Here is a 27,012-nt window from a genome sequence, read left to right on the forward strand (position 1 = left end):
GTCACGATCGTCGTAAGAAGCGTTGTCACGGTCGTCGTAAGAAGCGTTGTCACGATCGTCGTAAGAAGCGTTGTCACGGTCGTCGTAAGAAGCGTTGTCACGATCGTCGTAAGAAACGTTGTCACGATCGTCGTAAGAAGCGTTGTCACGATCGTCGTAAGAAGCGTTGTCACGATCCTCGTAAGAAGCGTTGTCACGATCGTCGTAAGGGCTGTCACGATCGTCGTAAGGGCTGTCACGATCGTCGTAAGAAGCGTTGTCACGATCGTCGTAAGAAGCGTTGTCACGATCGTCGTAAGAAGCGTTGTCACGATCGTCGTAAGAAGCGTTGTCACGATCGTCGTAAGAAGCGTTGTCACGGTCGTCGTAAGAAGCGTTGTCACGGTCGTCGTAAGAAGCGTTGTCACGATCGTCGTAAGAAACGTTGTCACGATCGTCGTAAGAAGCGTTGTCACGATCGTCGTAAGAAGCGTTGTCACGATCGTCGTGAGAAGCGTTGTCACGATCGTCGTAAGAAGCGTTGTCACGATCGTCGTGAGAAGCGTTGTCACGGTCGTCGTAAGGGCTGTCACGATCGTCGTAAGAAGCGTTGTCACGATCGTCGTAAGAAGCGTTGTCACGATCGTCGTAAGAAGCGCTGTCACGGTCATCGTAAGAAGCGGACCAAAGCGCAGCGTGGTGTGAATGCATCATTTTAATGGATGAGGAAAAACACGAAGTAAACTGAACAAAACAAGAAACGAATAACGACCGTGAAGCTATAATAAGAACTGTGCTGATACAAGCAACTAACATAGACAATCACCCACAACCCACAATGACCAAACAGGCTACCTAAATATGGTTCCCAATCAGAGAACCATTTCAGGCCAAACACAGAGACAAACTAGACATACAACATAGAATGCCCACTCAGATCACACCCTGACCAAACAAAACCTATAAACATACAAAGCAAACTATGGTCAGGGCATGACAATGTTAGTCTAAAAGAAATGTGAGTTAATGTCTCGATGCTTTTTATAGTAGAGATCAAGTTTATAAATTGTCTGGCAGGGCTGATGAAAAGGTGGATTGCGCAATCAGATGGAACAGAGTAAATAGGCATTTTAACGTTTTAGATTTAGCCGGTGGTAACTTGTAGAATAGACACCGGCTGGAATGTGGTTTTAACCAATCAGCATTCAGGATTAGCACCACCCATTGTATAACAATGAACTACGAGAGCTACACGTTGATTGAATTTGGGTAGTTTTGTATTCATTCATATCCCCAGAAATCTGACCAGAGTTGAATGCCTTGGTCCACACTCCCAGTTTTGTGTTGATGTTGCTATTTACCCACGCATGAGATTTGATTATGGCTTTGAGAATAGGTGTTGTGTTTATTTTGTAGACTAAGCATCTTCCACTATGCTATCTCCTTGCCCCCTCTCTCCTGCCTTTGGCCTCCCACTGTAGAAGTAGTGAATTACTATCCACTAATGACACCTTCATAACAGCTCAGTAGCCCTGTATCAACACAGCAGCTTACTGAGAAAAGGAGGTTAAAGAGGGTTTAACACAATGGGACTGTGAAGCTGTCTATTGGCTGTTATGGATAATAAATTATAACGGCACCCATCCAGTATCTTGCTCCACAGTGAGACGGTGAGCGGTAGGAGAATGAATGTGGGGTATTGAACAGTATAGTGAAGAGTGGGCGGCTTGACTGATAAGATGCCAGTGAGATTTTAGATTCTGTATTAGCATTAGCATAAAGTGGCTAGTGGCTAGTGGCCATAGCATGGAGGCCTGTAGCCCTGCAGCCATGGTAAGACAGGGTTGGTGGGTGAGTGGATGGCTCAGCAGTACTATCTAGCCTAGCGGTAGCATAGCATAACTGAGGGCTAAGGCTAAAACTCCAGGGACAGTAGAGACTAAACAACTGTGTCTAACAAGCTTCAATAATGCTCATCCTCACACTCCTCCTCACTCTCACAGTTGAACCCTTTGATTTTTGATTATTTCTTTATTTTTCCCTCCGTGGTTCCGAGTGCCTCTGGTGTACTTATCGTTGACTGAGTCTGCGGGGGAGGGGATCCAGGGAGTGCTCTGTAGGCTAGCTCCCACTCTTAATTGAGTTATGAGGTCATCGTTCACATTGACAACCCCCTTTACTCCCACTCACTCTTAAAGTTTAAGTCCAAGCTCAAGTTTCACTGAGATAATGCTTCAAGGGTTTTTTCCCTTTCTCTTGTTCTTTACAGGTTTCTTTTGTATATTTATCTGCCTCTCTCTCACACACACACACTCTCCGTCTTTTGCTCTTCCTGTCATTGAGAAGTACAAGCCATATACACAAACCTCCACACCAAAAACACTGAATATTTCCCTAAACTTACCCATTAATGTTGGTTAACACATATCAAACCAATACAGACTACATTTTCCCCTGCATTCACACATTAATTTAGGTCAACACACACATACTTCCACAGAGTGTGTTTCTGACTCCATGGAGACGTTCTTAGTGTAGTCGTTATAAGAACATACAACACACACACAGTGATGAATGTATCATGTTTAAACACCTTATCCAATGTCAACCATTTTACGAGCCATGACAGGCCATAACAGTGTTTGTTTTCTTTGGTGTACACTCCTGGAATTAGTGGTCACTCAAGGAACCCTGGAGATCCTCAAGGAACCCTGGAGATCCTCAAGGAACCCCTGCAGTCAATGGATTCATATTGACATATTTGGTTAGTTGTGGCATTCTTTGAGAAACCTTTAACATTTCGATGTAGCAAAAGGTTCTTAGAGGAACCCTGGACTGGAGGCGTGGCTTAGTAAGGGTGTGGTGTTCAGCTAGATCTTTTTACCTGACCTGTGGGAGTAAATGTCATTCCTGTTCGGTTGCATTTTCATCCCACTGTATGATTGAATGCTATCAGTTTTGTCGTTTTGGTGAGGCTTACAGTGGTGTATGAGTTCCTCAAGTCCCTTTATTACTATATATAATCAGCAATTGTAAAATGCTTTAATATTTAAGGTAAATTAAAATTTTGCCGTGTACAAACTTGACATGGTGAGACGGGTGGCCCCCCCCCAAAAAAAAAGCCTGGCCTCCAAAAAGCCACACCTTCAATAATATGATAGGCTTCCACCTCTACAGTATAATATTGAAGGTCCTGAACAGTCATTCTGAAAATATTTGGTTCTCTCATTGCTAACTACCAGAACGTTTGAAAAGAAAGGCTGAGTGGGCGGGAACTTATATTCATGAGCTCACCTTGACTGACAGCCCTTTGAAACGCCCATGTCAAGCTGTGTGTGGTCCTCCCACTATGACTTGGGAAAGCATGCAGTTTATTAGGGAACAGATTCAATAAGTTATGATGAACTTCACAGGGTGGTGAATTTGCAAGGTGATGAGCTTGATGCTCCTTTCCAAAAAATATTGAGGGTCTTATTCTGGTGATATGATGATCGATGCTTGGCTGACGTTTGACAAAAACAAAATGATATCCCTCTTATCCATAACAATCTCATAATGTAGGTAGCCTACCCGCACTGTATGGTGCTAGCTGTTTGCTAGAGTGCATGTGCCAAGACCAGAGTGGGCACATATGCTTGACAATGCAACAGTTTTTGTGACAAAACCATCAGTATAGTTGAAAATGCGATGGAAACCCAGTTAACCCATAACAGTCTAAGCCCTGTCTAAGCCCAGTCTAAGCCCAGTCTAAGGCCAGTCTAAGGCCAGTCTAAGGCCAGTCTAAGCCCAGTCTAAGCCCTGTCTAAGCCCTGTCTAAGCCCTGTCTAAGCCCTGTCTAAGCCCAGTCTAAGCCCAGTCTAAGCCCTGTCTAAGCCCTGTCTAAGGCCTGTCTAAGCCCAGTCTAAGCCCAGTCTAAGCCCTGTCTAAGCCCAGTCTAAGCCCAGTCTAAGCCCAGTCTAAGCCCAGTCTAAGCCCTGTCTAAGCCCAGTCTAAGCCGGGGTGGTTCTACTTGTTTTACGAAGGTCAAACCAAGGACCAAGCCCTGTCTAAGCCCAGTCTAAGCCCAGTCTAAGCCCTGTCTAAGCCGGGTTGGTTCTACTTGTTTTACGAAGGTCAAACCAAGGACCAAGCCCTGTCTAAGCCGGGGTGGTTCTACTTGTTTTACGAAGGTCAAACCAAGGACCAAGCCCAGTCTAAGCCCAGTCTACTTGTTTTACGAAGGTCAAACCAAGGACCAAGCCCTGTCTAAGCCCAGCCTACTTGTTTTACGAAGGTCAAACCAAGGACCAAGCCCTGTCTAAGCCCAGTCTACTTGTTTTACGACGGTGAAACCAAGGACCAAGCCCTGTCTAAGCCCAGTCTACTTGTTTTACGAAGGTCAAACCAAGGACCAAGCCCTGTCTAAGCCCAGTCTACTTGTTTTACGAAGGTCAAACCAAGGACCAAGCCCTGTCTAAGCCCAGTCTACTTGTTTTACGAAGGTCAAACCAAGGACCAAGCCCTGTCTAAGCCCAGTCTACTTGTTTTACGAAGGTCAAACCAAGGACCAAGCCCAGTCTAAGCCCAGTCTACTTGTTTTACGAAGGTCAAACCAAGGACCAAGCCCAGTCTAAGCCCAGTCTACTTGTTTTACGAAGGTCAAACCAAGGACCAAGCCCAGTCTAAGCCCAGTCTACTTGTTTTACGAAGGTCAAACCAAGGACCAAGCCCAGTCTAAGCCCAGTCTACTTGTTTTACGAAGGTCAAACCAAGGACCAAGCCCAGTCTAAGCCCAGTCTAAGCCCAGTCTAAGCCCAGTCTACTTGTTTTACGAAGGTCAAACCAAGGACCAAGCCCTGTCTAAGCCCAGTCTAAGCCCAGTCTAAGCCCTGTCTAAGCCGGGTTGGTTCTACTTGTTTTACGAAGGTCAAACCAAGGACCAAGCCCTGTCTAAGCCGGGGTGGTTCTACTTGTTTTACGAAGGTCAAACCAAGGACCAAGCCCAGTCTAAGCCCAGTCTAAGCCCAGTCTACTTGTTTTACGAAGGTCAAACCAAGGACCAAGCCCTGTCTAAGCCCAGTCTACTTGTTTTACGAAGGTCAAACCAAGGACCAAGCCCAGTCTAAGCCCAGTCTACTTGTTTTACGAAGGTCAAACCAAGGACCAAGCCCTGTCTAAGCCCAGTCTACTTGTTTTACGAAGGTCAAACCAAGGACCAAGCCCTGTCTAAGCCCAGTCTACTTGTTTTACGAAGGTCAAACCAAGGACCAAGCCCTGTCTAAGCCCAGTCTACTTGTTTTACGAAGGTCAAACCAAGGACCAAGCCCTGTCTAAGCCCAGTCTACTTGTTTTACGAAGGTCAAACCAAGGACCAAGCCCTGTCTAAGCCCAGTCTACTTGTTTTACGAAGGTCAAACCAAGGACCAAGCCCAGTCTAAGCCCAGTCTACTTGTTTTACGAAGGTCAAACCAAGGACCAAGCCCAGTCTAAGCCCAGTCTACTTGTTTTACGAAGGTCAAACCAAGGACCAAGCCCAGTCTAAGCCCAGTCTAAGCCCAGTCTAAGCCCAGTCTACTTGTTTTACGAAGGTCAAACCAAGGACCAAGCCCAGTCTAAGCCCAGTCTACTTGTTTTACGAAGGTCAAACCAAGGACCAAGCCCAGTCTAAGCCCAGTCTAAGCCCAGTCTAAGCCCAGTCTAAGCCCTGTCTAAGCCCAGTCTAAGCCCAGTCTAAGCCCAGTCTAAGCCCAGTCTAAGCCCAGTCTAAGCCCTGTCTAAGCCCAGTCTAAGCCCTGTCTAAGCCCTGTCTAAGCCCAGTCTAAGCCCAGTCTAAGCCCAGTCTAAGCCCTGTCTAAGCCCAGTCTAAGCCCAGTCTAAGCCCAGTCTAAGCCCTGTCTAAGCCCAGTCTAAGCCCTGTCTAAGCCCAGTCTAAGCCCAGTCTAAGCCCAGTCTAAGCCCTGTCTAAGCCCAGTCTAAGCACTGTCTAAGCCCTGTCTAAGCCCAGTCTAAGCCCAGTCTAAGCCCAGTCTAAGCCCAGTCTAAGCCCTGTCTAAGCCCAGTCTAAGCCCAGTCTAAGCCCTGTCTAAGCCCAGTCTAAGCCCAGTCTAAGCCCAGTCTAAGCCCAGTCTAAGCCCAGTCCAAGCCCAGTCCAAGCCCAGTCTAAACCCAGTCTAAGCCCAGTCTAAGCCCAGTCTAAGCCCAGTCTAAGCCAGTCTAAGCCCTGTCTAAGCCCAGTCTAAGCCCAGTCTAAGCCCAGTCTAAGCCCTGTCTAAGCCCAGTCTAAGCCCAGTCTAAGCCCAGTCTAAGCCCAGTCTAAGCCCTGTCTAAGCCCAGTCTAAGCCCAGTCTAAGCCCAGTCTAAGCCCTGTCTAAGCCCAGTCTAAGCCCAGTCTAAGCCCAGTCTAAGCCCAGTCTAAGCCCTGTCTAAGCCCAGTCTAAACCCAGTCTAAGCCCAGTCTAAGCCCAGTCTAAGCCCTGTCTAAGCCCAGTCTAAGCCCAGTCTAAGCCCTGTCTAAGCCCAGTCTAAGCCCAGTCTAAGCCCAGTCTAAGCCCTGTCTAAGCCCAGTCTAAGCCCAGTCTAAGCCCTGTCTAAGCCCAGTCTAAGCCCAGTCTAAGCCCTGTCTAAGCCCTGTCTAAGCCCAGTCTAAGCCCAGTCTAAGCCCAGTCTAAGCCCTGTCTAAGCCCAGTCTAAGCCCAGTCTAAGCCCAGTCTAAGCCCTGTCTAAGCTCAGTCTAAGCCCAGTCTAAGCCCTGTCTAAGCCCAGTCTAAGCCCAGTCTAAGCCCAGTCTAAGCCCTGTCTAAGCCCAGTCTAAGCCCAGTCTAAGCCCAGTCTAAGCCCAGTCTAAGCCCAGTCTAAGCCCTGTCTAAGCCCAGTCTAAGCCCAGTCTAAGCCCTGTCTAAGCCCAGTCTAAGCCCAGTCTAAGCCCTGTCTAAGCCCAGTCTAAGCCCAGTCTAAGCCCAGTCTAAGCCCTGTCTAAGCCCAGTCTAAGCCCAGTCTAAGCCCTGTCTAAGCCCAGTCTAAGCCCTGTCTAAGCCCAGTCTAAGCCCAGTCTAAGCCCTGTCTAAGCCCAGTCTAAGCCCAGTCTAAGCCCTGTCTAAGCCCTGTCTAAGCCGGGGTGGTTCTACTTGTTTTACGAAGGTCAAACCAAGGACCAAGCCCTGTCTAAGCCCTGTCTAAGCCGGGGTGGTTCTACTTGTTTTACGAAGGTCAAACCAAGGACCAAGCCCAGTCTAAGCCCAGTCTAAGCCCAGTCTACTTGTTTTACGAAGGTCAAACCAAGGACCAAGCCCTGTCTAAGCCCAGTCTACTTGTTTTACGAAGGTCAAACCAAGGACCAAGCCCAGTCTAAGCCCAGTCTAAGCCCAGTCTACTTGTTTTACGAAGGTCAAACCAAGGACCAAGCCCAGTCTAAGCCCAGTCTAAGCCCAGTCTACTTGTTTTACGAAGGTCAAACCAAGGACCAAGCCCAGTCTAAGCCCAGTCTAAGCCCAGTCTAAGCCCAGTCTACTTGTTTTACGAAGGTCAAACCATGGACCAAGCCCTGTCTAAGCCCAGTCTACTTGTTTTACGAAGGTCAAACCAAGGACCAAGCCCAGTCTAAGCCCAGTCTAAGCCCAGTCTACTTGTTTTACGAAGGTCAAACCAAGGACCAAGCCCAGTCTAAGCCCAGTCTAAGCCCAGTCTAAGCCCAGTCTACTTGTTTTACGAAGGTCAAACCAAGGACCAAGCCCAGTCTAAGCCCAGTCTAAGCCCAGTCTAAGCCCAGTCTACTTGTTTTACGAAGGTCAAACCAAGGACCAAGCCCAGTCTAAGCCCAGTCTACTTGTTTTACGAAGGTCAAACCAAGGACCAAGCCCAGTCTAAGCCCAGTCTAAGCCCAGTCTACTTGTTTTACGAAGGTCAAACCAAGGACCAAGCCCAGTCTAAGCCCAGTCTAAGCCCAGTCTAAGCCCAGTCTAAGCCCAGTCTACTTGTTTTACGAAGGTCAAACCAAGGACCAAGCCCTGTCTAAGCCCAGTCTAAGCCCAGTCTAAGCCCAGTCTAAGCCCAGTCTACTTGTTTTACGAAGGTCAAACCAAGGACCAAGCCCTGTCTAAGCCCAGTCTAAGCCCTGTCTAAGCCCAGTCTACTTGTTTTACGAAGGTCAAACCAAGGACCAAGCCCTGTCTAAGCCCAGTCTAAGCCCAGTCTACTTGTTTTACGAAGGTCAAACCAAGGACCAAGCCCTGTCTAAGCCCAGTCTAAGCCCAGTCTAAGCCCAGTCTAAGCCCTGTCTAAGCCCAGTCTACTTGTTTTACGAAGGTCAAACCAAGGACCAAGCCCAGTCTAAGCCCAGTCTACTTGTTTTACGAAGGTCAAACCAAGGACCAAGCCCAGTCTAAGCCCAGTCTAAGCCCAGTCTAAGCCCAGTCTACTTGTTTTACGAAGGTCAAACCAAGGACCAAGCCCTGTCTAAGCCCAGTCTAAGCCCAGTCTACTTGTTTTACGAAGGTCAAACCAAGGACCAAGCCCTGTCTAAGCCCAGTCTAAGCCCAGTCTAAGCCCAGTCTAAGCCCTGTCTAAGCCCAGTCTACTTGTTTTACGAAGGTCAAACCAAGGACCAAGCCCAGTCTAAGCCCAGTCTAAGCCCAGTCTAAGCCCAGTCTACTTGTTTTACGAAGGTCAAACCAAGGACCAAGCCCTGTCTAAGCCCAGTCTAAGCCCAGTCTAAGCCCAGTCTAAGCCCAGTCTAAGCCCAGTCTAAGCCCTGTCAAGAAAAACAACTTGTACGTATTTGTGAGAGTCTCACCTTTCCACAGAGGGGTCATATTAGTATGTAGCCCAAACTGTTCAGACGCTACAGAAGAAGTTTGTCAGATCGGCTGTCCCGACTTCGGACGAGTCCCAAGACACTTGTGCGCACATCCAGTGCAAAACCCCCCCAGATATCTATAGCTTTCACCCGACGGATTTTGATGGGGATTTTTTTATTATGATAATTAGATTTCCGCGGGGTGCGGACATCAACTTTGGGTTAACGTGTATTTAAACTATAAACTACCTGCCCTCCAGGACACCTACAGCACCCAAAAAGATCATCACGGACAACAACCACCTGAGCCACTGCCTGTTTACCCCGCTACAATCCAGAAGGCAAGTTCAGTACAGGTGAATCAAAGCTGGGACCGAGAGACTGAAAAACAGCTTTTTATCTCAAGGTTATCAGACTGTTAAACAGCCATCACTAACACAGAGAGGCTGCTGCCTACATACAGACTTGAAATCATTGGCCGCTTTAATAAATGGATCTCTAATCACTTTAATAATGCCATTTTAACAATGCTTACATATCTCGCATTACTCATCTCATATGTACACATATATACTGTATTTTTTTATATATATAATTGTATTTATTTTAATTTTACCCCGTTTTCTCGCCAATTGTTTAGTAGCTACTATCTTGTCTCATCGCTACAACTCCCGTACGGGCTCGGGAGAGACGAAGGTTGAAAGTCATGCGTCCTCCGATACACAACCCAACCAAGCCGCACTGCTTCTTAACACAGCGCGCATCCAACCGCACCAATGTGTCGGAGGAAACACAGAGTCTCTGGTGCACCTGGCAAACTTGGTTAGCGCGCACTGCGCCCGGCCCGGGATTTGTGTGTATTAGGTAGTTGTTGTGGAATTGTTAGATTACTTGTTAGATATTGCTGCACTGTTGGAACTAGAAGCACAAGCATTTCGCAACACCCACAATAACATCTGCTAACCTAATGTGTGTGTAACCAATCAAATTTGATTTGATTTGATCATTTTCCATTGAATTTAACGGCAAAAGTTATTTTTTATGTGCAATATGTTATCACGCACAGTCTTTCAACCGCAAGAAGTCAGCTTGATGGAAACAACTCTGCTGGTAAAATGCGCATTTTGTTTTATACAGATTTCTGAATATTGAAATGAAAATATGTCACAAATTGGATGTATACCTAGCGACAGGTGTCAACGATTTTTTTGTATGGCATGCCTTTTGTGACGCAGTTCACAGCAGCACTGACAGATGTGTTGATTTGACAGCTGCGTTGGTGTTTTTAATGACCCTTCCCCTCCTTTGGGTCCATACAGCCTGAAAGACCTAGCCCCCCAGGACCCTAACTAGCTAATATAAGACACAGATGAAAGGGGAAATATATAAGTATCTTTGCCATAGATTAATAGGGTCAAGTTTTAATTGTATTTGCTGACACCCTACAGTCAAATTTTGGCACCAGTAGAGTAGCTATCCAGCTATTTAAACCACGCCCTGTGCAAACACGCCTTCTCCAAGGCGGTACTTATTTAAATTAGGGAATAGAATATCATGTTACCATTGGTGTATTCAAATTAGAGTTAAGGTGATGTCACCTTGTCCCCTTCAAGGGAAATTTCAACCTGGGGAAATCTAGGTTTGTTTTCATAATGTCCGAGGCATTTCTAGGTCAGTGAGATGTGTTTCACACATAATTGACCAGGAGGAAGGCAGGTCTAGGGGAGGTGCGAGATCTGAAAAGAAATGTTGCCCTGCTTTGTGGCATTTCACAAAGGCTCTATGTTATACTGATTGCACTATTTGTTTTGTGCGTGTAGATATGGTTGGACTTGTTCAATATATTAATTAGACATCTTTCAGTGATGTTCCTATAGGCGGATGCATTGCTTAATATACAAGCTGAACCTTTTTTTTTTCAGTCTCTGAAAGACGACAACTCGTGTGGGGCGGGTGCTTTGTGTTCTGGCCCCTCCCACAAGGTGGGCTATTTTGAGGCCTTACACTAACAACACAATCCTTTGGGCAAAACTGAAAGAACTGACCAGACCGCAATGGCTTCAAGTGATTCCTCTCATCAACACGAAATTGACAATGGAGCATTTTTGTATGTTCAGGCGGTTAACCTATACGAGTTTGGGTATGCGCCCGTCGAACTGAAGCCTTTATTCGCCAACTGATTCATGTCTTTAGTGTTTGCATGCGCTATTAATGACCCAACTAATAGCAACAGTAGAAGCTCTGATCTTTCGATATACATCAGTGGATTGATCAGGAAACACACACACACACACTGACATCCTTCCTTACACCTCTTCAGAAGCTACATTGGTTCTGCTTATATAAACTTCTCCCCACTGTGATGTGTGGGTTAAGGCCAGGTTTAAAGGTCAATCAATCAATCTATGAAAAGTATTGATAAAGTTATTTTTTTACATCAGCAGTTGTCACACAATGCATATGCCATTACCCAGCCTATAGACCCTAAAGGGTAAGCAGAAGCAGAGGCATATTGTCTAGGAAAAACTGCTCAGGGACAAATCGCTCAAAGGTCAAAGGATAGTGCCAAAGTTAAAGGTGAAAGGTTGGACATCATTACCTTTGTTGGCGAAGAGCTGGGAGATGTCTGAGCAAGACACATTGACAATCTGGCCCACATCAGCCCGGTACCAGCACCTGACCTCATCCCACTCCGTACGACACCCTGAGAAACGCACACAGAGGCATGCATGCACACACACACACGCACCCACACAGAAAGAATGGATGTTAGCACCTCACTTCATCCCACTCAATACGACACCCTGAGAGACACACATACACACATGCACGCATAACACACACACAGGAGGAAGGAGGAAAGGATATGAACACAGTTTGTCACTTCCTGTCAGCAAGCTGTAGACGGACAGCGGATTTGTGCCGGGTTTGATGGGTCCACTGTAAACTCTAACAATCAAATCAAATCAAACGTTTTGTCACATGCGCCGAATACAACCGGTGTAGACCTTACAGTGAAATGCTTACTTAGAAGCCCTTGACCAACAATGCTTTAAGAAGTTAAGAAGAAAAATGTGTTAAGTAAAAAATAAGCAAAAAAACATTTAAAATAACAAAAAGCAGTAAAATAACAATAGCAATAGGGAGGCTATATACAGTACAGAGTCAATGGGGAGACTATATACAGGGGGTACCAGTACAGAGTCAATGGGGAGACTATATACAGGGGGTACCAGTACAGAGTCAATGGGGAGGCTATATACAGGGGGTACCAGTACAGAGTCAATGGGGAGGCTATATACAGGGGGTACCAGTACAGAGTCAATAGGGAGGCTATATACAGGGGGTACCAGTACAGAGTCAATAGGGAGGCTATATACAGGGGGTACCAGTACAGAGTCAATGGGGAGGCTATATGCAGGGGGTACCAGTACAGAGTCAATGGGGAGGCTATATACAGGGGGTACCAGTACAGAGTCAATGTGGAGGCTATATACAGGGGGTACCAGTACAGAGTCAATGTGGAGGCTATATACAGGGGGTACCAGTACAGAGTCAATGGGGAGGCTATATACAGGGGTACCAGTACAGAGTCAATGTGGAGGCTATATACAGGGGGTACCAGTACAGAGTCAATGTGGAGGCTATATACAGGGGATACCAGTACAGAGTCAATGTGGAGGCTATATACAGGGGGTACCAGTACAGAGTCAATGGGGAGGCTATATACAGGGGGTACCAGTACAGAGTCAATAGGAGGCTATATACAGGGGGTACCAGTACAGAGTCAATAGGAGGCTATATACAGGGGGTACCAGTACAGAGTCAATGGGGAGGCTATATACAGGGGGTACCAGTACAGAGTCAATGGGGAGGCTATATACAGGGGGTACCAGTACAGAGTCAATGTGGAGGCTATATACAGGGGGTACCAGTACAGAGTCAATAGGGAGGCTATATACAGGGGGTACCAGTACAGAGTCAATGGGGAGGCTATATGCAGGGGGTACCAGTACAGAGTCAATGGGGAGGCTATATACAGGGGGTACCAGTACAGAGTCAATGTGGAGGCTATATACAGGGGGTACCAGTACAGAGTCAATGGGGAGGCTATATACAGGGGGTACCAGTACAGAGTCAATGGGGAGGCTATATACAGGGGGTACCAGTACAGAGTCAATAGGGAGGCTATATACAGGGGTACCAGTACAGAGTCAATAGGGAGGCTATATACAGGGGGTACCAGTACAGAGTCAATGGGGAGGCTATATGCAGGGGTACCAGTACAGAGTCAATGGGGAGGCTATATACAGGGGGTACCAGTACAGAGTCAATGTGGAGGCTATATACAGGGGGTACCAGTACAGAGTCAATGTGGAGGCTATATACAGGGGGTACCAGTACAGAGTCAATGGGGAGGCTATATACAGGGGTACCAGTACAGAGTCAATGTGGAGGCTATATACAGGGGGTACCAGTACAGAGTCAATGTGGAGGCTATATACAGGGGGTACCAGTACAGAGTCAATGTGGAGGCTATATACAGGGGGTACCAGTACAGAGTCAATGGGGAGGCTATATGCAGGGGGTACCAGTACAGAGTCAATGGGGAGGCTATATACAGGGGGTACCAGTACAGAGTCAATGTGGAGGCTCTATACAGGGGGTACCAGTACAGAGTCAATAGGGAGGCTATATACAGGGGGTACCAGTACAGAGTCAATGTGGAGGCTATATACAGGGGGTACCAGTACAGAGTCAATGTGGAGGCTATATACAGGGGGTACCAGTACAGAGTCAATGGGGAGGCTATATACAGGGGTACCAGTACAGAGTCAATGTGGAGGCTATATACAGGGGGTACCAGTACAGAGTCAATGTGGAGGCTATATACAGGGGTACCAGTACAGAGTCAATGTGGAGGCTATATACAGGGGGTACCAGTACAGAGTCAATGGGGAGGCTATATGCAGGGGGTACCAGTACAGAGTCAATGGGAGGCTATATACAGGGGTACCAGTACAGAGTCAATGTGGAGGCTCTATACAGGGGGTACCAGTACAGAGTCAATAGGGAGGCTATATACAGGGGTACCAGTACAGAGTCAATGTGGAGGCTATATACAGGGGGTACCAGTACAGAGTCAATGGGGAGGCTATATACAGGGTACCAGTACAGAGTCAATAGGGAGGCTATATACAGGGGGTACCAGTACAGAGTCAATAGGGAGGCTATATACAGGGGGCACCAGTACAGAGTCAATGGGGAGGCTATATACAGGGGGCACCAGTACAGAGTCAATGGGGAGGCTATATACAGGGGGTACCAGTACAGAGTCAATTGGGAGGCTATATACAGGGGGTACCAGTACAGAGTCAATAGGGAGGCTATATACAGGGGGCACCAGTACAGAGTCAATGGGGAGGCTATATACAGGGGGTACCAGTACAGAGTCAATAGGGAGGCTATATACAGGGGGTACCAGTACAGAGTCAATATGGAGGCTATATACAGGGGGTACCAGTACAGAGTCAATATGCCGGGGCACCGGTTAGTCGAGGTAATTGAGGTAATATGTACATGTAGGTAGAGTTAAAGTGACCAACGATAGGTAATAAACAGAGAGTAGCAGCAGCGTAAAAGAGGGGTCTGGGTAGCCCTTTGATTAGCTGTTCAGGAGTCTTATGGCTTGGGAGTAGAAGCTGTTAATAAGAAGCCTTTTGGACCTAGACTTGGTGCTCTGGTACCACTTGCCGTAGCAGAGAGTGGTTGGAATTGGACCATTTTTAGGGCCTTCCTCTGACACCGCCTGGTATAAAGGTCCTGGATGGCAGGAAGCTTGTCCCCAGCAACTTACTGGGCCATACGCACTACGCTCTATAGTGCCTTGCGGTCTGAGGCCGAGCAGTTTCCATACCAGGTGGTGATGCAACCAGTAGATGTAGATCAGAATGTAGATCACAGTGGGACTGGAGGAACAGGGAAAGTAAGGACCAACTCCTGGCCATGAGACACAAAGTCCCTTTTAATAACAGAACACTAATATCATGTGTGCATATGGGTCTTTCTATACGTAAATGGGGCCAATGTGTGACATTGGGATAAACATTTCAAAATGGTTTGAAACAAAATAAAAATAAAATATTTTTTAATGCAGTTCTTCATGTGTACTTAAAGAAATACAAGTGAATATATGCAAATTAGCCCATAGCTCCACCTGTATAACAACATAGACCTAGGATTATACATCCTTTAAGCAGGGTTCATACAGACATTGGCAAGTCAAATTCAAGGACTTTCAGGGACTTTTTCAAGCACTTAATTGTAATTGTAATTTTCAAGGACCTCAATGTAATAAAATTGTATAATTTATATAATTGTACATAGAGGGCCTAATATACTGTAGAACCCACCTCCCCAAAAAGCATGCATGAAGTGTACCACTTCACCACTTTAAGAATAATGCATTTTATAAGCCTTGATGATGAAATTGTTTTTACATTCTAAAATATGTGCAAATAATGTGGATATTGCCTGACTAAATACATAGATTGGACGCATGCATGGAGATATTTCTGTAATCTACAGTATTTGGCCAACACAGGCACACATAATAAAGACATGAATAGCTGTATCATTTATCTCACCATCGTTGTTTTTATTATTAGAAAGTGACCAAAAACCAGGTTCCTTTTTTAATGGAAGGACTTGTTTGGAAAGCCAAGTTGAAGCCAACATTAGATGTTATCGTCCTCATAATAACCACACATGGTTTTACTGCAGCAGAGTAGCACAACCCCCTTCAATTGAAGTGGTGGGAAACAAATGAATGTGGCCACATCTCTTGCAAAAACGGATAAAAAAATATAATCACAAATAATTATAAGGGAGCTGGAGAACTTATGAATTGGTGAATTATCAACAGCTGTTACAAGTTGTCCAGTGTAGGAATTCCTCACTGGTACCCTAGTTTATAGGAAGACCCATATGCATGCGACAGAAGAGAGAGAGAGAAAGAGACAGAGAGAGAGAGAGATGAGCATCAAATTAAAATGTTATTAGTCGGATTCGCGGAATTCAACATCTGTAGACTTTCTGAAAAACATTGAGTTAAAAGGAAGACAAATATTTGCTAAATAAAATAGGAAATAGTAACACAATGAAAAACAATAATGAGGCTGTTTACAAGGAGTACCAGTACTGAGTCAATGTGGAGGCTGTTTACAAGGAGTACTAGTACTGAGTCAATGTGGAGGCTGTTTACAAGGAGTACCAGTACTGAGTCAATGTGGAGGCTGTTTACAAGGAGTACCAGTACTGAGTCAATGTGGAGGCTGTTTACAAGGAGTACCAGTACTGAGTCAATGTGGAGGCTATTTACAAGGAGTACCAGTACTGAGTCAATGTGGAGGCTATTTACAAGGAGTACCAGTACTGAGTCAATGTGGAGGCTGTTTACAAGGAGTACTAGTACTGAGTCAATGTGGAGGCTATTTACAAGGAGTACCAGTACTGAGTCAATGTGGAGGCTGTTTACAAGGAGTACCAGTACTGAGTCAATGTGGAGGCTATTTACAAGGAGTACCAGTACTGAGTCAATGTGCAGGGGTACAAGGTACAGTACAGTAGTTGAGGTAATTAAGGTAATACAGTACGCATATGTGGGTCAGGGTAAAAGTGATTAGGCAATCAGGATATATAATAAACAGAGTAGCAACAGCGTACATGAAGTGTGAAAGTGTGAGGCGTCAATATGCGATGCGAATGCGATGCCCATGGAACATTTGCCTCGGAACTTGATGAAGGCCCCAGGAACTGACACAACTCAAATCTGAACCACCTACAGGGTCACAGTGACTCTATAGGTTTGAGTAATGAGTACAAAATCACTTTAAGTAACTGTACTTTAAAACCTGTTAGGGCTAGCCCTGAATACTGCCCCTTCTGGAGGAATTCGGCACCCATATAAACCATGATAAATTTTTGTCAAAAGTTGCTAATATATGCATATAAAAATTATTATCGAATAGGAAACACTCTAAAGCTTATAAAACCGTTTAAATTTTGTCTCTATGTAAAGCAGAAGTCTCAGGGCATGCATTCTCCCAAAGTCTCTCTTGTAATGAAAAAAGTTGCCACCACTTCAACGTCATCGTATACACACTTCCCAAGCAGTTATAACCATGGAAACAGTTTCTACGTCTTCAGCGTGAAGCCTGCTTTCGATGAGGCGTGTAACTGTGAGAATCGCGCGCTCACGAGACGTTCAGCGTGCCCAAACGTCCCGGTGACGCAAAAAAAAAGTTTCACCAATGGGAGCTGGGAAATTTCTCTCTTTCCCTCAGGATGGACTGAACAACGTGTGTTTCTCTGTTCGCCCTCACGATTGCTGTAGACCTTTATAACATGTTAAGGCTTAATTATAAACATAGTTTGACAAGTTTACTCGAAATATAATGTATACTTTCGACGTTTTGGTGCGCATCCACTTGAAATTTGCATACATTTCGACCGAAAAGTGTCTAGTTTGAGAACGGAAAGACACAGACTTGAAAACTGAACGCTAACTTGGTGAGTATTAACCCTTCCAGGTCTTCTGAAGGAAGAACAGCCATGGTAAGGGAATATTTATGTCTTCATTTTGGGTTTCTGTCGACTCCAAGATAGAGGAGTCAGTATGCTAAATGGGAGCGCCGACTCTCTATTATAGCCTAGTGAACGCCAAATGTAACGTTAAAAATAATTGTAACATAGCGATTGCATTTAGAAGAAGTTTATCTTGCCATACATATGTAAAACATGCATATTTAGTCAAAGTTTATGATGTGTATTCCTTGTTAGCTGACGTTATCTGCGGAGCTATTTTATTTCTCCTGACATTGCAGTAGCATTTTTTGAACGATGCATAATTGTAAACAGAGATTTATGGATATATATTGCAGATTATTGAAAAAAAAATGAATGTACTGTGTAACATGTTATATTACTGTCATCTGATGAAGATTTCAAAAGGTTAGTGAAATGATTTTCTTTTAATCCTGCGTTTGTTGATTGCATATTTTTTCCTACTTGGCTATGCTAATGAGGTATGTATGCAGTGGTGGTTGGACATAAATATGTGCTATGTTTTCGCCGTAAAACATTTTAGAAATCTGACTTGCTGGGTAGATAAATAACTTCTTTATCTTTCATTTGAGCCATTTTTCAAGCGATTCTGTGGAGGTTAAATATTTTTAGGATTATTTCTTGCGTTCCCTGCGCCACATTACAGCTCAGGGGGGGTGGGGGGAGTTCCCAAAGGGGAACTAGTAGCTCTAACAGGTTTTAAGTAACTGTACTATATATTAAGTGCAACAGGTTGTCAGCACGTTAGGGTTTACAGTGCACCTGATCTGGTTTGAGAGAGTGGTGGAATTAGATTGGTAAATAAGCTGAGTGTACAGATATAGGATCTTCATTTGAACCAGTTTGCTACAGCAAGAAAATAATATTCCATCACCAGGATATGTGAATAATTATGTGAATTATTAAATAATGGATACATTTTTCGTAAGAGAAAATCAAGTCTGAAATTTAGAAATGGAAATTACAAACCTCAGAAGCCTTTTTAAACTTCAAATACACTACAAGTAAAAAATGTCCTGCGTTGCAGGGTGATCCAATTAAGATCTTACATCTGTATGTTCTTCTTTTTTTCCCCTTTCTGCAGGTTTCAAGCCTTCCTTCTCTCACTCCTCTCTGGCATGCACTTTTCCCCTCGGGCTTTACTTTCAGATGTTTAGTGGTTACATTTGTTTTCCATTTCTCCATTTGTCATACACAGATACCTCTCATTTTGGTTGTAATGATGTTTACAATATTGTTCTGACTGGATTTACTATACTGTATGTCTACACTTATGGCATTCCAGAAATGACATTATTTGTTGTGAACATCTGGCCAATAGGGAAGAAAGAAATTAAGAGGGGGCAAGATACTGTATATATCTAGAAGATGTTCAATAACAAATCTTGTTTGCAGCTGGACTAGTGATTACACTCTAGATCAGCTAGATGCAGGCAAGAGTGTAATATTTAAAGTGTCACTGTCTGTCACCTCAAATCTTTCTCTCGACCTGTGTGCACCTGCATTGTAAACTTTCTTTAAATCATAGGCTAGGTTGTAGCAACCTCATGATGACTACAGGGAAAATTTGAGCATCATGTAGTAGCCTAAACCTTTTGATGTTACATTAAGCTGGGTGAATATAATATGAATGACAGTATGCTGTAATAGAAATAAGGTTATATTCATAAAAGAAAGTATGTAGTGTATGTGAATGTGTGTGGGTTTTGTGTGGGAGTGTCAATGTGGCATGAGTGAGTGTTTATATAGTGTATATATACAGTGCATTCGGAAAATATTCAGACCCCTTGACATTTTGTTAGGTTACAGCCTTCTTCTAAAATGGCTAAAATAGTTATTTTTCCATCAATCTACACACAATGCCCCATAATTACAAAGCAAAAACAGGTTTTTCGAAATTTTTTGCAAATTTATAAATAAAAAAAACTACTTAAATATCACATTTACATAAATATTTTGACCATTTACTCAGTACTTTGTACAGCCTCGAGTCTTCATGAGTATGATGCTACAAACTTGGCACACCTGTATTTGGGGAGTTTCTCCCATTCTTCTCCGCAGATACTCTTAAGCTCTGTCAGGTTGGATGAGGAGCGTCGCTGCACAGCCATTATCAGATCTCTCTAGAGATGTTAAATCGGGTTCAAGTCCAGGCTCTGGCTGGGCCACTCAAGGACATTCAAAGACTTGTCCCGAAGCCACTCCTAAGTTGTCTTAGGGTTGTTGTCCTGTTGGAAGGTGAACCTTCACCCCAGTCTGAGGTCCTGAGCACACTGGAGCAGGTTTTCATCAAGTATCTCTCTGTACTTGGCTCCGTTCATCTTTCCCTCGATCCTAACTAGTCTCCCAGTCCATGTCGCTGAAAAACATCCCCACAGCATGATGCTGCCACCACCATGCTTCACCGTAGGGATGGTGCCAGGTTTCCTCCAGATGTGACACGTTGCATTCAGGCGAAAGTGGTTTCATCAGACCAGAGAATCTTGTTTTTCATGGTCTGAGAGTCCTGTAGGTGCTTTTTGGCAAACTCCAAGCGGGTTGTCATGTGCCTTTCACTGAAGAGTGACTTCCATCTAGCCACTCTAACATACAGGCCTGATTGACACTGCAGAGACGGTTGTCCTTCTGGAAGGGTTGTCCCATCTCCACAGAGGAACTCTGGAGCTCTGTCAGAGTGACCATTGGGATCTTGGACACCTCCCTGACCAAGGCTTTTCTTCCCCGATTGATCAGTTTGGCCGGGTGGCCAGCTCTAGGACGAGTCTTGGTGATTCCAAAATTATTCCATTTAAGAATGATGGAGGCCACTGTATTCTTGTGGACCTTCAATGCTGCAGAATGTTTTAGGTACCCTGCCCCAGATCTATGCCTTGACACAATCCTGTCTCGGAGCTCTATGGACAATTCCTAAAAACCTAGACAATCACACAGAATTACAGATACACAGGATGGGTCATATATTGATGACTAATTACGTCATGAAAGAAAACGTCCCTAGCGTCGGAACAGATATGACGCTGGTTACACAAAGAAAGGAGGTTGGGGGGTTTGAATGAAAGCGCGGGATGACTGAGGAACAAAGGATTTGGACTCTGTACATACCTTGTAAAGCTATGCTATCGTAAATACAGAATCTTACAGAATCTTATGCATTCTAAATAACCGCCCAATTGGAAAAGGAAAATGCAAGAAATATTTACTCTGAGCTGTGCTTCAATAGGTCGTAGATGGAAGGCCATGTTGCCCAACAGAGATCTTCCTTGTATTTTGAAGAATGTCTGGTGGAAGAGTGGATACGTTGTAGTACCATCGCCGCGTGGTAGAAGAGATACTTTGTCCGTCCTTTCCTAGCCCACGTTTTCAGCTGCTGCTGCTAACTCAATGGTATCACTTATTTAGTGAAAAAGAGTTCAAAGTTCATACCAAGTTGCCATACTTTGAGCTCACGCTGAGGTTGGATTAGTTCTTTAGTTGATATTAGCCCTTTTAACGTCTGGACAGCCGTCCTCACGTCCTACGTTACATATTTGTAAAGGGTGATATAGTGGTGGAGAGAAGGGCGTGTTTCATAGTTTACAACCAACATCTGTTCACTTGAGCGGGCCACTGAGCGGGGCCACTGAGCGGGGCCACTGAGTGAGCAGAGTTTTTACTCTAGGAAAACCATTCTCTCATTTAGAAGCTAAAATAAATGTAATCTTTTCACAAATAGTTTCATTTTTAAACATTTAAATTGCACACCAATTCCATGTGAATCTGATAACTAGAATGTGTAGACTTTCCAAGATACAGTTTATGTCATCCTATCATCAGTAATAATGTCTCAGATGACAAGTGATCTGACATCATATTCTTTAAGTACCAAAGCATATTTTCAACTGGTTGGATTACCAAAATATGGTTCTGGCCCCCAACCTTTTGATGTTACCAGACTCTCTCTATGTTAACAAAGGGCATTCCAAGAGTCACTCTGTAGAGTAGAGAGAGAGGAAAGGGGGACAGGTATTTATGGGGGTCATAAACCTCACCAACAGGGCAAACGTCATGACACTTGTCAACTGTGGGACCTTATATAGACAGATGTGTGCCTTTACAAATCATGTCCAATCAATTGAATTTATCACAGGTGCGCTTGTCTGTCATAGTTGAAGTGTACCTATGATGAAAATTACAGGCCTCTCATCTTTTTACGTGGGAGAATTTGCACAATTTGTGGCTGACTAAATACTTTTTTTGCCCCACTGTACATTTGAGATGAGTAATGTAGGGTATGTAAACATTATATGAAGTGCGCTTTGGTCCGATCCTTCTTCCACCTCTGAATGCCGTTACACACTCAATGTTAGTGATGGCTGTATAACAGTCTGATAACCTTGAGACAGAAGCTGTTTTTCAGTCTCTCGGTCCCTGCTTTGATGCACCTGTACTGACCTCGCCTTCTGGATGATAGTGGGGTGAACAGGCAGAGGCTCGGGTGGTTGTTGTCCTTGATGATCTTTATGGCCTTCCTGTAACATCGGGTGGTGTAGGTGTCCTGGAGGGCAGGTAGTTTGCCACCGGCGATGCCTTGTGCAGACCTCACTACACTCTGGAGAGCCTTACGGTTATGGGCGGAGCAGTTGCCGTACCAGGCGGTGATACAGTCCGACAGGATGCTCTCGATTGTGCATCTGTAAAAGTTTGAGTGTTTTTGGTGACAAGCTGAATTTCTTCAGCCTCCTGAGGTTGAAGAGACGCTGCTGCGCCTTCTTCACCACGCTGTCTGTGTGGGTGGACCATTTCAGTCTGTCCGTGATGTGTACGCCGAGGAACTTAAAACTTTCTACCCTCTCCACTACTGTCCCGTCGATGTGGATAGGGGGGTGCTCCCTCTGCTGATTCCTGAAGTCCACTATAATCTCTCTTGTTGTTGTTTGTTGACATTTAGTGTGAGGTTATTTTCATGCCACCACACTCAGAGGGCCCTAACCTCCTCCCTGTAGGCCGTCTCGTCATTGTTGGTAATCAAGCCTACCACTGTAGTGTCATCTGCAAACTTGATGATTGAGTTGGAGGTGTGCATGGCCACACAGTCGTGGGTGAACAGGGAGTACAGGAGAGGGCTGAGAACGCACCCTTGTGGAGCCCCAGTGTTGAGGATCAGTGGGGTGGAGATGTAGTTACCCGTCAGGAAGTCCAGGACTCAGTTGCACCTCGGCTGCAGTGAAGGAGACCCCGCAGGTTTTGGTAGCGGGCCATATCAGTGGCACTGTAGTGTCTTCAAAGCGAGCAAAGAAGTTGTTTAGTCTGTCTGAGAGCAAGACATCCTGGTCCGCAATGGAGCTGGTTTTCCTTCTATAGTCCGTGATTGACTGTAGACCCTGCCACATACCTCTCGTGTCTGAGCCGTTGAATTGCGACTCTACTTTGTCTCTATACTGACGCTTAGCTTGTTTGATTGCCTTCAGGAGGGAATAGCTACACTGTTTGTATTTGGTCATGTTTCCGGTCACCTTGCCCTAATTAAAAGCAGTGGTTCGCGCTTTGAGTTTTGTGCGACTGCTGCCATCAATCCACGGTTTCTGGTTTGGGAATGTTTTAATTGTTGCTGTGGGTACGATATCGCCGATGCACTTGCTAATAAACCCGCTCACCGAATCAGCGTATTCGTCAATGTTGTTGTTTGACGCAATGCGGAACATATCCCAGTCTACGTGATCGAAGCAATCTTGAATCGTGGAATCAGATTGGTCGGACCAGCGTTGAACAGACCTGAGTGTGGGAGCTTCCTGTTTTAGTCTCTGTCTATATGTAGGGAGCAACAAAATGGAGTCGTGGTCAGCTTTTCCGAATGGAGGGCGGGGGAGGGCCTTATATGCATCGCGGAAGTTAGAATTACAATGATCTAGGGTTTTACCAGCCCTGGCTGCACAATCGATATGCTGATAGAATTTTTTTTCTCCAGATTAGCCTTGTTAAAATCCCCAGCTACAAGAAATGCAGCCTCAGGATATGTGGTTTCCAGTTTACATAGAGTCAAATGGGGGGGGGGGGGGGGGGGGATATATGCGGCTGTTCAATGTAACATCGATAGGTTTAGGCTACTATGATATTTGAATTTTCCCTATAGCTATCATGAGGTTGCTACGAACTAGCCTATGAATGAACGTTTACAACGTAGGTGCAAATAGGTCGAGAGAAAGATTTGAGGTGAAAGATAAGTGACACACTCTTGCCTGCATCTAGCTGATCTAGTGTGCAATCATTATTTCAACAGTTGCAAACGAGAGTTTCTATTGTACAAATTCAGGTTTGTTTATCCCCGTTTCGTTACGTTTTTTCCGTTTAAGAAACGTTTTTCAACATAATCAGCAGAATTAATGCTCCCTGATCACACACAAACAGTTCACTTTCATAGCCACATACAAACAGCTCATTGTATTCCTTCCCGCATCTACAAGCTCTCCTCCACTCACCTTTTCCCTTCACTTGTAGACTTCAATGCACAACACAGTTGTGACCAGATAAAAAAAACTTTCCAAGCAAAACCTTCGTATCATAACCACTAAACCTCAACACACAGCCTACATCATTGTCACCATATTAGCTAAAGTAACGTCATAGTCAACATAGCAAATAGAACTAATGCGTTAGTAAACCCGCTGCAATCATGAGGTACAGTCAGTAAGCAGTTTAGCAGTTAATTAGTAAAACCCAAAACATACCTTGACTTGGAAGAGTTCCAGTGTTGGATAGTCATAACCAGCTAGCTAACATAGCATCCGGTTTGCGCCAGCTGTTTGTGTAAACTAGACTAGCTACTTGCATTCGCTAGCAAAGTGGAAAAAATGACAACATACAGCTCTCTCTCTGTTTTTCTCTCTCTCTCTTGCATTTCTCCTTTGCCAAGACAATCCATCCATCTGCCAGGTGTGGCATATCAAGAAGCTGATTAAACAGGATGATCATTACACAGTAGCACCTTGTGCTGGGTACAATAAAAGGCCACTCTAAAATGTTCATATTTTGTCACACAACACAATGCAACAGATGTTGAGGGAGCGTGCAATTGGCATTCTGACTGCAGGAATGTCCACCAGAGCTGTTGCCAGATCATTTAATGTGATTTTCTCTACCATAAGCTGCCTCTAACGTCATTTTAGAGAACTTGGCAGTACGTTCAACCAGCCTCACAACCGCAGTCCACATGTAACCACACCAGCCCAGGACCTCCACATCCAGCTTCCTCAATTGTGGGATGGTCGGAGACCAGCCACCCGGAAAGGTGATGAAACTCATTCTGATTGGCTGGGCCTGGCTCCCCAGTGGGCGGGCCTATGCCCTCCCAGGCCCACCCATGGCTGCGCCCCTGCCCAGTCATGTGAAATCCCAAATGTATTTTAATTGACTGATTTCCTTGTATGAACTGTAACTCAGTCAAATTGTTTCAATTGTTGCATGTTGTGTTTATATTATTGATGAGTATATTTGTATCTAAATAATGGTCCTTTACACACACTGTAGAAGGCTTAGACCAAGGTTGTCCAAATTCAGTCCTCTGAACCCCAAGGGGTGCACATTTTGGTTTTTGACCTACAAAGCTGATCTTTTTGGTTTGTTTTTGTGTCAGGGCAAAAAAACGACTCAGTCCTTGGGGTTCCGTAGGCCGAGTTTGGCTTAGACTGAAATAAATATATTTCACCGTGCTCCTCCAAACAAGAAAGAAACACAGTAAAAGTCACAAAATGAACATTTTGGAGTTCGTCTGTTTTGTGTGTGAACTGTGAACTGCCTTCTTTTTGACTGAATCATTTTGGTTTTCAACGCACCAATCTAACATGTTTTCTGTGTTGGTTGAACTCAATGTTACCATCTTTCATCCCTACTCTAGAGGAGATATGGGCGCACTTAGGATGCCCATAGACACACACACACACACCTGGATGAGGGGATATGGGCAAACTTAGGATGCCCACAGACACATACACACCTGGGTGAGGGGATATGGGGGCACTTAGGAGGCCCAGGACCAGTAGGAGCTCAGGCTTCAACTCCCCTTGGGCGTCTGTAATGGTGTCAGCCAGGATAAAGACACACACACAGTAAACTGTCGTCGGCACTTCAGATTTTCTCACCTACCCCAGTTATAACTAACCCGATTTCAGCTTATAAACTAACTAATTATTAGAATCAGGTGCGCTAGATTAGGGTTGGACTGAAAATCTACAGGATGGTAGGACTCCAAGAACAGGGTTGAAGAGCCCTGACAGACAAACAGACTCCTACCTCACAGATAAGCTACCTTTCATGTTCACCTTTTCCAAGGCGGCTGTCAAAGGAAACTGGAGGAATTTGATGACCCTTAGACGTTATCATATGTCTCACAAAGCTCTATATAAAAAATGATTATTTTGAAACACAAACGGGTCACTATAGAGAAACAGACTTACAAAAAATCCAATTTAACTATTAAATGTAATATAATGTAATTGAAAATGTAATCTACCTAATTTCCAAAAGTAATTATTAACTAGTAATGCTAGTTATTAGTAATAATAACTAGTAATATTTCAAGAAAGGTTAACATCTCACCTTTCTGGTAAAATTAATTGTAAATTGCAGAGGTGTAGTCACATTTGAGGACACAAGCTCAAGTACACAGTACAAATATGGTAAAAATATTAAATATTTTATATGACGTATTTCCTTTTTAATAAAACTGTATGAATAAGGCTTGAAGTGACATTTTTGTCTAAATATAGTATTCATAAAATTACTAAGTATAAGATTTCACCTTCCTTATAATTGTAAAATACATATTTGTTTATTTATTGTTAGAGAAAATGTGCATATTTTCTAAACGTCTCTCTTGATCAAAGCTTCTGCCCCGATCGCTGTGAACATCTCACAGAGCTCTAGCTTGGCTTCCTGAAATCTCATTAATCTTGTCCGTCTTTAACAAAGAGAAAGTGTTGTTTTGTTTAAAATCTGTGAAATATTTTAAATTACTGGCTATAAATCAATCTCTATATGTGCTACAGTAACAAAACCACTCTCTCCTGCTGCATTATGATGTATGGATTCCAGCCATTTGCTTTTAGTGGCTGTGTTGATGGACAGTCGGAAGAGCGAATTAAATGATAAGATTGACATCCCAGCTTCAAGTGGTGTCAGATTTCATATCCTGCTTCACACAGGTAACAGACCAGGGTTGGGTAGGTTACTTTCTAAATGTAATCCGTTATAGTTACTAGTTACCTGTCAATTTTTTTTTTATTAGTAACAACTTTTGGATTACCCAAACTCAGTAATGTAATCTGATTACATTCAGTTACTTTTAGATTACTTTCCCCTTAAGAGACAGTATAGAAGAACGCAAACATGTATGTTACCAATTGAGCGACATCTATTGCAGGATAAATCACTATCAAAATTGACATATGGATGCTACATTTTACTTCAAGGGTTGGTTATGTCGGCTTCTTCTAACCCATCGCTTTCTACTACATATAATAACACCATGCAGCTGTTTAGGGAAAATACACAGATGAGACATTAACAAAACAGTCACCCCGCCTCTGTTTTGGTAAAAGGCTGAGGGATGGGCCTGGAGAAATGTAACCACTCTCAGATTAGATTATTAGTTTTTCACAATCGCT

At 44.3% G+C, this 27,012-nt stretch overlaps 1 protein-coding gene across 1 annotated transcript in view; it reads right to left on the reverse strand.

Annotated features, from left to right (window-relative positions):
- The window catches only part of LOC115145415 (pituitary adenylate cyclase-activating polypeptide type I receptor-like), an 80,321-nt gene that overhangs the window by 28,428 nt on the left and 24,881 nt on the right, over window positions 1–27,012 (reverse strand). The window contains 1 exon segment of the mRNA XM_065002805.1: window positions 11,349–11,453. Within this exon segment, the coding sequence (XP_064858877.1) occupies window positions 11,349–11,453 (105 nt within the window).

Source organism: Oncorhynchus nerka, linkage group LG17 (genome assembly GCF_034236695.1).
Source record: "Oncorhynchus nerka isolate Pitt River linkage group LG17, Oner_Uvic_2.0, whole genome shotgun sequence".
NCBI lineage: Eukaryota > Metazoa > Chordata > Actinopteri > Salmoniformes > Salmonidae > Oncorhynchus > Oncorhynchus nerka.